Source organism: Gorilla gorilla, chromosome 12, assembly GCF_029281585.2.
Source record: "Gorilla gorilla gorilla isolate KB3781 chromosome 12, NHGRI_mGorGor1-v2.1_pri, whole genome shotgun sequence".
NCBI classification, from domain to species: Eukaryota; Metazoa; Chordata; class Mammalia; order Primates; family Hominidae; genus Gorilla; species Gorilla gorilla.
In genome coordinates this window covers 35641286-35653979 of record NC_073236.2, presented here as the reverse complement: position 1 = coordinate 35653979, position 12694 = coordinate 35641286, and the positions used below count along the sequence as shown (strand labels likewise).

The 12694-nt window shown below is 36.8% G+C and overlaps 1 protein-coding gene across 3 annotated transcripts in view; it reads left to right on the top strand.

The window, feature by feature from the left end:
- The window catches only part of TMEM131 (transmembrane protein 131), a 236839-nt gene that overhangs the window by 141720 nt on the left and 82425 nt on the right, over nt 1-12694 (top strand). For all 3 annotated transcript variants that reach the window (XM_055378492.2, XM_004031466.5, XM_055378493.2), the window contains 2 exons: nt 7271-7387; nt 9611-9733. In XM_055378492.2, the coding sequence (XP_055234467.1) occupies nt 7271-7387; nt 9611-9733 (240 nt within the window). The remainder of the gene's footprint in view (nt 1-7270; nt 7388-9610; nt 9734-12694) is intronic.

The window sequence follows — 12694 nt, the reverse complement described above, 5'->3', positions numbered from 1 at the left end:
CAAAAAACTGCAGTACCTGCGAAGTGCAGTAAAGCAAAGCACAATAAAATGAGATATGCTGTATGTTTTGAAGATACACCCAACAGGATTTCCTGATGTGGGATTTGAGAGAAAGAGTCAAAATTGACTCTAGAGTTTTGTCCTGAGCAACTAGAAGGACAGAGTTGGAGTCAGCTGAATTGAAGAAGGCAGAGGGTAGAACAGGTTTCAGAGGTACAATCAGTAGTTCAATTTGGACATGTTAGATTTCAGGTATCTCTTAGATATCCAAGAGGAGGTGGAAAGTAGGCAGTTAGTATTCGAGTTTGGTATATGAGAACTCGACTAGAAATAGAAATTTAGGAGTCACTAGTGTAGATCTGAAGCCATAGATCTGGATGAGATCACCAAGGAAGGAAAAAGCCCAGGGACTGAGCTATGGTACAGTGCTGACTTGGGAAAATTACGGTTTCTTAGTGGTATTACTAGAAACTCAGATCTCCTATCCATCATCTACATACTAGATGTCCAGTTCCGATAGTGGCAGAAAACTGCACTAAAAATTAAACATTCCATGGTGATTTTTCTAACTCTTTGGAGTTTAGATGGGCCTTAAAAGGGTATTGTTTGAATATAGACATTTTTAAATCAAATTAAGTTCCCATAAAAACTTTAAAGGAAACCAATTTTCCTCTGGATACATTTTCAGTAATAAACATAGGCCTTATGAATCTCTTCATTGACACTAGAACTGTTCTTGGGTAGGAATACCATAATTCTAAAACTTTCACCTTTTTTTAGAGAACATTTTAGATTTCTTTTTAGGTGGATACACAGCATTTATTGTACTAATTTTGCTACTGTTTTTTTTCTTTCAACTTTTATTTTAAGTTCAGGGATACATGTGCAGGATGTGCAGGTTCGTAACATAGGTAAATGTTTTTTTCACATTTTTTATATCAGAAATTGAGACCCATGTTACAGTCAAGAGCACCTTACAGTCATGGTCAGCCTGGATTAAGGGTGTGTTTTTCCAGAGAGGATGGCACTGGTGGTCTCAACACTACCAAGGAAACATTAAATTGTCTGCTTGAGGTTTTTTAGACCACTGGTATGTATTCAGACCACACACCTCTATGAGTACTGATATATAGCGCAAATTCTAAGAATAAGTTAGTTTTTCTCCCTTCCTGCGGTGCCCAGAATGACTCACATAACTTTTCTTCACTGCCCCTTTCTGTGGGTCAGGTTTGTACTTGTCATCCTCACCCCTTGTTTTATTTGAAGATCTGTTAGGTCTGCATTTTTGAACATTCTCTTTTTTTTTTTTTTCTCGGTATGGTATAAAACATCTGTATTACAAGCACTGGCATCTTAGATGGGAAAATGATATTGTCATGTTTTGTTTTGTTTTGTTTTGTTTTTTTCATACTGCCGGAGAGTCCTCTCTATGTCTCTCAGTGTCAGTTCTGTGAATCCTTATATTGTCAGAGGGAGTTAGGAAGGTGATAAAAGGGTGACCAGTCATATGATTCTGTAGAATTAAATTCACAACAATAAAAAGTGTGGGTGGACTGCCTGAACTCAGTGATATTATCTACTTCGTTTCAAGATTTTGTTGTTTTAAAGTTAATTTGGCTTTAATCTTGCCCACCAAGAGTTAAACCTGAACATTCAATTATTTGTTCTTGCCCCAGGGGAACATGAACACTGAGACCCTTATAAAAAAAGGTCCAGGCTAAAATATGCTTGAGTGAATCCGCAACCCTTGTGGATTCACCCAAAACAGTAAAAAAAAAAAAAAAAAAAAAAAAAAAAAAAAGAGATACACACACAGACACACACATATATATACATACACACACTGATATATTTAATATATATTTTATATGTATTTGTTTTTAAATTACAGTATACCTGCAGTGAAATTCACCCTTTTAGTATATAGTTCTGAGTTTTGACAAACCCATAAGGTCATACAGTCAACAATTTGGTCAACTCAAACCACTGAGTGTAGCCTATTCCAGAAGACTGTATTAATGGAACCATGTAGCATATAGCATTTTTAGTCTGGCTTCTTTCTTTCAGCATAATGCATTTCATATTGGTTGGTGTAGTAGGCTGTATCAGTTCTTTGTACCACTTTATTATTATGGAATAGTATTTCATTGGCTGGCGGTGTCACTGTGTGGTTTATTCATTCACTAGTTGAAGACTTTTGGGGTGTTTCCAGTTTGGAGTTATTATAAATAAACTCACTGTAAATATTTACCTACAGATTTTAACAGTTTTTTCTAACAACTGTTCCAGTTTGTATTCCCATGAGAAACATGAGAGTTTTGGTTGCTCCACATCCTTATTAGCACTCTGTATTGTGAGATTTGGGTTTTTTGTGATGCGAGTCACTCAGCTAGGTGTACAGTGTTAGGCCATTTTTATTTTAATTTGCATTCTCCAGTGAAAATTGATTTTGAGCATCTTTTTATTTGCCATCCATATGTTTTCTTTGGTGAAGCGTCTGTTCAGTTCTTTGCCTATTTTTTAAGTTGAGTTGTTTGTTTTCTCATTGAGTTCGTGAGAGTTCCTTATGTGTTCAGGATACAAGTCTTTCTTGAGATACATGATTTGCAAGTCTTTTCTTCCAGTTTGTGTCATACCTTTTCATTCTTTTTATATAATATTTGAAAGAGCAGAAGTTTATAATTTTCATGGTGTCCAGTTTATCAAATTGTTCTTTTATGGGTCATGCTTTGGGAGTTGTAGCTAGGAAATCTTTGCCTAATCCAAAGTCACAAAGATTTTCTCCTTTTTTTTTTCCTAGAAGTACAGCTGGCCCTGTGTATCCATGAGCTTCTCATCCATGGATTCAGTCAACTGCAGGTCAAAACTATTTGAGAAAAAAAAAATAGTGCTTCTGTACTGAACAAGACTTTTCTTGTCTGTACATGTTCAAACAAATAATACAGTATAAACTACTTACATAGCATTTACATTGTATTAAGTATTACAAGTAATGTAGAGATTATTTAAAGTATCCCCAGGAGATACGTGCATAGCCAGGAGGATAGGCATAGGTTATATGCAAATGCTACATTGTTTTTTAGCAGAGACTTCAGCAACCACAGATGTTGGTATCTGCATGAAGTCCTGGAGCCAATCCCACAGATACTGAGGGACAACCATAATAGTTTTAGATTTTATATTTAGATCTACAGTCCATTTTTAGCTACTGTTTGTTTATGGTATAAGATATGGATTGAGGATTGTTTTGATTTGTTTTGCGTATGGATATTCATTGGTTCCTGGACTGTTGGTTGAAAACAATTATTCTTTTTCATTGAAATCCCACTGTACTTTTGTTGAAAGTCAGTTGACCTTGTATGTGTGAGTCTGGTTTTGGACTCTTCACTATGTTCTAATACGTATCTAATACTCTGAAATACCTGTCCTTTCACCAGCCCATACTGTTTTGATAACTGTGGCTTTATATTAATTCTTAGAATTAGATACTATGAATCCTCCAATTTTGATTTTCTCTTTCAGAATTGCTTTGGCTTTCCTTATTTCCTTTCTTTATCATCTAAATTTTAGAATCAGCGTGTCAGTTTCTTTAAAAAAAAATACTGCTGAGTTTTTTTTATAATGTTCTTTTGAATTAACTTTAAAGATGTACAGGAAAGTAATACTGTCCATATATTCCTCACTCTAACATTCTTCTGATGTTAACATCTTATCTAATCATAGTACAATTTTCAAACCAGGAAACTAGCATTAGTACGATACCATTAACTAAAGAACTTATATGAATTTCATCAGTTTTTCTATCAGTGTACTGCTTTTTCTGTTTTAGGATCCTATTTCATATTGCATTTAGTTGTTACTTCTCCTTAGACTGAAATTTGGTTCCACTTGCATTAGATATATAAATCCATTTCAGGAGAACTAATATCTAATATTGAGTCTTCTAACCCATGAACACAATATTTTCATTAATTTGTCTTCTTCAGTTACTTTCAGTAGTATTTTATAGTTTTCAGCTTACAGAACTTGTATGTTATTAGATTTATACCTCAGTATTTCTTCGTGTGTGTGTTATCCTAAATAGTACATTTTTAAAAATTAGAATTCCACTTGTTCATTGCTAGTATATGGAGATACAATTGATCATTATATGTTGACCTTGATTCCCATGACTTTGTTAAACTCTTTTAGGAGCATTTTTATAGATATTTTTAGGGATTTTTCTGTGTAGAAAGCCATGTTATCTGAATAAAAACAGATTTTTCTTCTGTACTAATGTGTAGTGCCTTTTATCTCCTTTTCGCGCTTCTTTGCACTTTATTTTTGAGACCGAATCTCACTCTGTCGCCAGGCTGGAGTGCAGTGGCGCAATCTCTGCTCACTGCAACCTCTGTCTCCCGGGTTCAAGCGACTCTCCTGCCTCGCCCCCCCCCCCCCCCCCCCCCCAGTAGCTGGGACTACAGGCACGCGCCACCACACCCAACTAATTTTTGTATTTTTAGTAGAGGTGGGGTTTCACCATGTTGGCCAGGATGGTCTCAATCTGTTGACCTTGTGATCCGCCCACCTCGGCCTCCCAAATTGCTGGGATTACAGGCGTGAGCCACCGCGCCGGCCTTCATTGCACGTCCAATACAGTGTTAGATAGCTGTCATAAGAGAGGGCATCCTTGCCTTGTTTTAAATTTTGGAGGAAAATCATTCAATCATTCACCATTAAATGCTGTGGTAGCTCCTAGGGCAGGAGTGTCCAATCTTTGCTTCCGTGGGGCACATTGGAAGAAGAATTGTCTTGGGCCACACATAAAATACACTAATGATAGCTTTAAAATAAAAAGGCACCAAAAAACTTAATGTTTTAAGAAAGTTTACATATTTGTGTTGGGCCCAATTCAAGCTATCCTGGGCTGCATGCAGCCCATGGGCTGCAGGATGGACAAGCTTCTTTAGGGTTTTTGTAGGTGTTCTTTATAATATTGAGGGAGTTCTCTTCTATTGACTTAGTTTACTGAGATTTTAAATCATGACTTGATATTCAGTTTTGTCAAATTATATGCTGCTGTTGAGATGATCTTGTGCTTTTTCTTTAGTCTGTTAAGTAAATTACATTGATTTGATTTTTGAATGTTGAACTAGAATTGCATTTCTAGGTTAAAAACTACTTGGTCATGATGTGTTGCCCATTTTATATCTTGCCTTGATTCAGTTTGCCGTACTTTGTAGAAAGTTGTGTTTCTATGTTTACGAAGGATATTGGCTTATACTTTTCAAGTCTTTATGTGGTCCTGATTCAGGGTAATGCTGAATTAGGAATGTTCTCTCCTGTATGTCGGAAAGTTTATGTAACGTAGGTATTATTTCTTTCTTAAATGGTTGGTAGAGGATTCTTTTCCATGAGTGAAATTATTTAAGCTCGGGCTTTTCTTTGTGGGAAGATTTTAAACCACAAATTAAATTTTAACTGCGTGCACGACTATTTCAGTTTGAGTGAGCTTTGGCAGATTGTGTCAGATCTAGCCGACTGTCAAAGAATGTGTCCATTTCTCCTAGCTGTTAAATTTGTGGGCGTGGAGTTGCTTGTAATACTCCTTTATCATTCTTTTTGTGTGTAAAGTGTATGCAATGATGTCCACATTTTAGTTCCTTATATTTTTGACTTCTCCCTTTTTATCACAGTTACTCTCTGTAGAGTTTTATCCATTTTATGGACTTTTTGAGGCACCAGCTTCGGTTTTATTGATTTTTTTTTTTTTTTTTTTTTTTTGCTACTTTCTGTTTTCTATTTCATTAATTTTTATGCTTTATTTTCCTTCCTTTTGCTTACTCTGGGTTTAATTTATTCTTTTTCTAGTGTCTCAAAACAGAAATGTAGATTATTGATGTGAAACATTTCTGTTCAAAATAAGCATGTCATGCTGTAAATTTTCTTCCAAGTATTGCTTTACCTGCAGCCTACAGATTTTAATATTGTGCTTTCATTTCCAATCAATTCAAAATATTTTGTAATTTCTCTTGTTACTACTCATTTCACCCGTGGCTTATTTTAGAAGTATGTTGTTGAATTTCAGACTTTTTGAGGGTTTGCCGGGTATCTTTCTGTTGCTAATTTCTGGCTCAGGTGTGAATAACACCAGTGTCTACAGCTTCCAGGGCTTTTGTGCTCCCGTGCAAGTTCACACAGTCAGCCTCTAGCAATGTGTAAACATGTTAGCTGCATTTCTAGCTGACACTCCTGTATGATAGCCTCATCTTCTTCCCTTCTCTGCCATGGGTGAGCCAGTATTCCCATTCTATCTGTCCTTGGAGGTGCTTGTCTTTTCTACAATTTCAGGCTAGTTGATAATCTCACTCTGTGATAGGTTCAAGAAAAGTTGTGAATTATTGTAATTATTCTTTTGTTGCACTACGTTACCATAATATAATGCAACAAAAGAATAATTACAATACTTCACAACTTGTAAGTTATTCTTTTGTTGGTGGTAATGTGGGAGACATACTCTCTCTAGCTTTCTTCAGACTAAGGTGAAGCCAGAGTCTTACTACCATGTATTTTGAGATATCATTTAGGTAGCATTTTAGAGTTCTAGCCATAGAGGCAGAATGAGAGAGGTTGATGGCTTTACATATTAAAATGCATTTTAAGGCTTTGTTTCAGGGCAGAACCACAATTTCAGTCTCTTGAACATGGGAGTAGCCCTATTGTTTTGTGGTAATAACATTTTATTTTACTAACTATAGTGACATTCTCAATCTGCAGAAAGTAACAGGAGTGAGTTCCTGCTCATACATTCATTCACCCCTGCCTCCTTTCCTATTTAAGTTGCTGGGACATTTTGTTCCTTGTGTGGATGGAAGGCAGATTTCAGAAGGTTGAGGCCTGGGCTTATTCTTTGGACTAAAACAAGTCACTGCTTAGTAGTACAGCAGTATATCTATATGAAAAGCTCAGCCTCAACGCAACTCCTATCTGACTGTCTCATCGTGGAACAGCCTGTAATTAGGTACTTCATGCCAGCCTAGTGATTGTTAAATGAACAGAATCCAGGAAACCATCTGTTGTACAAGGCTGTGTCTGGTAATTGACAAAGATATGTGACTGTAGACATTCAATATGGAAGACATCTTTTTAATTATTTTCCATTGCTAACTTAAAGCTTAAACTTTTAAAGGAAAAACTAGTTTATGGAAATGATTCTAAGATACTTGTTTAAGGAACTTGAGCTGTATAATTTTTTTTCTTGTTACAAATTTAACTTTATTTTCTGTTTCAGAAAATTCTTCCAGGAGGAAATACATCATTTGATGTAGTTTTTCTTGCAAGAGTAGTAGGAAATGTAGAAAATACTTTATTTATTAATACATCTAATCATGGGGTATTTACTTACCAGGTAAGAACCAGAATTAAAACTTATTTTATACAATATAATCATTACCTCTGCCTTATCATATGACAGCCTTTTAAGAACTCAGGAACTCAAAGGATAATAGAAAATGTAGGAGTTTAGACTTAGAGCATTTTTATACTTACAGTGAATATCTCTATTCAATATCTCTATTCAAATCAGACTGAACAGGTGATTTTAAAGCAACAGCTAAAGTGTTAATTTAAGATTGACAAAAGAATAGTGAAAAAATATTTTCATACTGACTTATAAAATTTTGTTTAATTTTTACTTTTACACACTTATGAAGCATACTTGATAATAGTGTCAAGATTAAAACATTCATGTCTACTTTCCTTTAGTAGGCATTTTTTGATAAACTTATTGTTACATAGAATTTTGGTTTAGGTCATTAAAGAAAGTTAATGTATATAGGAGTCATATAGTAAATCTTTTTGTATATCAGCCATTATTCTGTTTGTGAATCAAGATTTTTATATGTCAGGACTAAGGCTGGGTATGGTAGCTGACACCTGTAATCCCAGCACTTTGGGAGGCCAAGGTGGGAGGATCACTTGAAGCCAGGAGTTCGAGACCAGCCTGGGCAACAAAGCAAGACCTCATCTCTACAAAAAACATTTTTATAAATTAACTGGGCACAGTGGTGAGCACTTGTAGTCTCAGCTACTCGGGAGGCTGAAGTGGGAGGATCACTTGAGCCCAAGAGTTCAAGGCCACAGTGAACTATGATTACACCACTGTACTCCACCTTGGGTGACAGATCAAGACCGCATCTCTAAATGAAGAAAAACAAAGATTCTTAACAATAATTGCTCATATTTGTCCAGCAGTGTACTATACATGCCCTTCTACCTATGTTATAGGTACAGTTATTCTTGAAGTTTTAAAAGGTTAAATAATTTGCCCAAGTCATGCTATTAGTAAGTTGTTGAGGGGGACTCAAACTCATGTCTTTGTAAGTATAAAGACCATAATCTTTACCACTGTGCTGTGCTGCCAATGGAACTTGAGTGTTAGCTCTGACACATTACTTTACAGTTCCTGTGCTTTTTTTTTTTTTTTTTTAAACATTTCCTCTCCAGTACCCATTAACTCTGACATACCAAATAAAATAAGGGTCAGTCAGAGTCAGTGTTCCCTTTCAGTAAGGACTGTGTCTTCTGCTTATGTATGGTGAGTAAATCTTTAGCGGTTGCTTAATAGGCATTCAGTACGCTGTTGATGGTTGGTTCAGTAATTTTGAAGTGCTAGACAGATCTTACCCATTTAGCATGTACTTGTTGAGTAAATGAAAAGACTATCATAAAAATGAAGGTCATTGCCCCACGATGGCATCCCACAACAGACCTAGGTGATGGCAGCCAATCTGGACTATTGAGGTTCATGATCAGGTTGTTCTCAAGGTGACCCCAATGGCCAGCTGTCTTCTTTCTTTACCTCTTCACATCTAGTCTTTCACCAAGTCTTCCTCCTAAATATATCTCCAGTCTGTTTACTTCCCTCCTCCTCACTACCACTGCTGTCTTCCAGGCCACTCTCACTGGATTACACATTAGCTGTCTGAATGCCCTCCACTCTCCCCCAACACCGTCTGTTACTCACTCTCTGGCAGAGGGATTTTTTTTTTTTTAAATCTTTTTATTGGTATCCAGTCTGTCTCCAATACTACGATGTAAGTTTCATGAGACCCAGCACATTATCTATTTTTTTACTATTGAATTGTTCACTATTGTATATGTGCCTAGCACCTCATAGACACTTAATAAATAGCAATATATTAATAATATCATTTGAATTACTGGTTTACCCTGCTTAGTCAACCTAGGGCCATCCCATGTGGGAATGACCTGGGGCTGGGCTTGGTATTTGAGAGGTTGTCTGGGCCGTAGATCCATCTTCTGATGGTTGGGGTCAGGAAATCTTTTGACTCCCTATTTTCTTCTTTTGTCTATTGCATGGCTTCTTGAAGGACTGTTATTCAATTTCTAATATATTAAAGAAATCATTCTAAATTCACATACATAGTCAATCAAATATGTAGCCAAATCATGTACAGAAACAACATTTGTGGGGTTTTTTTTTTAAATAAAGGGATTAATTTTTTATACATAAATTAGATTTGCCAGTCTCCCTAGATCAGTCAGTTATAACTAAAAATATTAATTATAAAAGCAACTAAAATTGCATTTTTTTCCTCCACTGAAACAGGTATTTGGTGTTGGAGTTCCAAATCCATATCGATTGAGGCCATTCCTTGGGGCCAGAGTCCCTGTGAATAGCAGTTTCTCACCTATAATAAACATCCACAATCCTCACAGTGAGCCTTTACAGGTGAGTTTATGATGGTAATTTTGAATAAGCTTCATTTTGGTGGGAATTAATGCTTAGCATGAAATCTCAGTTTGTTACAGTTTCCAAGACTATTTAAAATAATAGGGTTTTATAGTGTATTGAAGAGGGGTATTACTTTTAGTACAGCTTGCTGCAGTCTGAATTTTGGAATACAGCAGTCTGGATTTTGAATTTTTTGAATCATTTTTAAAATGACTGTGTCTTCTCTGGTGTTATAGTTTAGGCAGCTCTGCGTTTATAAAGAAGAGTTTTTAGCTACACAAGGCTGCTTTTTTTCTTGCCTGTAAACACTTTCTGGCCCAATATCCATGTTTTTTAAAACAGTTCAAGTTTATTTCTGGAAATAATCAATTTTTGGTGATGGCAACCTAGAAATTAAAATTCAGGGAAAGGGTAATATAGAATTATGATTAAAAGCAAACTTGTTTTTTATTTAAAAAATTCAACTTACCTTACCTAATCTTCTAGCAGTAATTGTTTTCAAGTGTGAAATTCCTCGTCACTAGCTCCTTGTCTCTTTCACAGTGGAAGTGGCTAGTGTCATTCCTTCAGAGATTTTCTGAAATCTCTACCTTACATCCTAGGGACTTAGCTGTGTGACATGTGCAGCCTCTGTGGCTTCTAGTTGTGTTGTCTGTGTTAAAAGTAGATGTGAATGCTTTCTAGAATAGTCCAGGGTGCCAGAGTTCTTTCGGACCAACACTGCAGGACTTAAAAGCAGCTTGAAAATGACAGGTGGAGGAAAAATACTATATTTTGTGGTAAGTATAGGGCTTTGGCAACTAAAATGGCTGTTGTCCCAGACCACCCTGGTATAACTGTTCATAAACAATGGAAGAGGAAATGAGGATGAACCAGGGAAATGTTCAGAGCCTGAATAGTGAAATGCTTAGAAATGATAAGTGAAAGCAGCACGAAAGAAATCTCTCCCCAACACTTGGCAACAACTGGGTGAAGATAGCCCCAGTTTTAATTTTTGTAGCTGGATATCTTCATCACAGAAGAACCTGTTCTTATGTTCTGCTTTTCAAGTGGGAAGTATTCCCTCTTATCCTCACCATCCTTCTGTTGTTTACGTCCTTTTGATACTTTAGGTAATGGTGTAGTTTCCCTGTTCTGGCTGTTATTACAAATCTATGTAGAAACTTCAGAAATTCTTGCTGCTTTCTTTCCTGTTTTTAAAAAAGACAAGGTCTCACTCTGTCACTCAAACTGGAGTGCAGTGGCACGGTCATGGTTCACTGCAGCCTTGAACTCCTGGCCTCAAGCAATCCTCCTGCCTTAGCTTCCCAAAGTGCCGAGATGACAGGCATGTGCCACTGTGCCTGGCCTCTTACTCCGTTAGACCCGGCTGCATGAGTTGCCCCACTGTGCCGTAGAAGGGCTGTTAACAGAGTGCCCCAAGGGTGCTGCCTCATTGTGGTGGCCAGACCACAAGGATGGAGCTTGCAGGACTCAGCAGATGTTGGTCAGTCTACAATTGCCAGAGTCGCCTTACAGTCTGTACCTTTTCTCTTCAGCCTTTGGAGTTACCAAGCCCAGCACAGTGATCACTTCGAATTCAATTCATCTAGTCTTTTTCCAGTTAAAACATTTTAATTCAAGATTTACACAAGAGAGCAAATGGAACACCAGAGTTACTCTCTTAGAACCAAATATAGATTGTTTACCTGGGAAGACACTCTTACCCTTGTAGTCCAGTGTTACTGTGTGTCACTAGTCTTGTCAATATTACAGTAAGAAAAGATTGTAAAGCGAGAAAATGTATATCGTTTGTTGATTATACAACATAAATACATGAGTATGTTCTCCTCAGGAAAAAAATGTTAACAATTCAAACATGAATGAAGCAAAAACGTCCCTTTGAACTTCCTACTTCCCAGTCCAGCTGTCCAGCAGAACTTTCTGTGATGATGGAATAGTTCCTTTCCTGCTTTGTCCAAAACAGTAGCCGCTAGCTACGTGTGACTGTTGAGCTCTTTAATTCAGCTAGGGTGGCCAAAATGTTATTTCAACTAATTTAAATGTAAATAACCACATGTAGCTGATAGCTATTGCATAGACAGCACAGTTGCAGTCCAAGCCCTTCCTCGTGGACACCACTTTTGCCACCTTGTATGTATCATTCTAGACCTTTCTCTTGTGCATGCATGTATGTGGGCACAGAAACATTTATTGTGGGAATTTGTTTACACATAATATATTGTGTATATAATGTTTGGCTTCCTTTTTTTCCTAAACTATACTAAATTAGAACAAATAGCACTGGACTAAAAATAAAGTGTGTCAGGTTCCTAGTTTTAGTGTAATTATTTGTTTGACTTTGTAATTTAGACTTTTTCTGTCTCTATTTCTTTATTCATTTTCTCTGTTATCAGTAGGTGACTTTTTAATCTTCTGGGGTTTTTTTTGGTTGGTTGGTTGGTTGGTTGGTTGGTTTTCCAGACACCAGGCTGGAGTGCAGTGGTGCCATCTTGGCTTACTGCAGTCTTGACCTCCCAGGCTCAACCAATCCTTTTACCTCAGTCTCCTGAGTAGTTGGGACTACAGGTGCACGCCACCACACCTGGCTAATGTTTTTTATTTTTTTGTAGAGACAGACTCTCACTATGTTGCCTAGGCTGGCCTACAACTCGTGGGCTCAAGTGATCCCCCCTACCTTGGCCTCCCAAAGTGCCGGGATTACAGGCATGAGCCACTGAGTCTGGTCTAATCTTCTGTTTTCAAGCATTGTTATGCTTGTTTGCTTGATACTTGGAAAGATTGATGAAATAATGTGTGATGTTTTCTGGTTTTCCAGAAAAAGTTCTATAGTCATCCTATCATTTAAGGTGCTATTATTATTAACACAATAAGCACTATAGATGAGCACTGTAACAAATCAGCAGGCAAGTAATAATACACACAGAAAATCTATAGCTTATCAGTCTTTGGTAAATG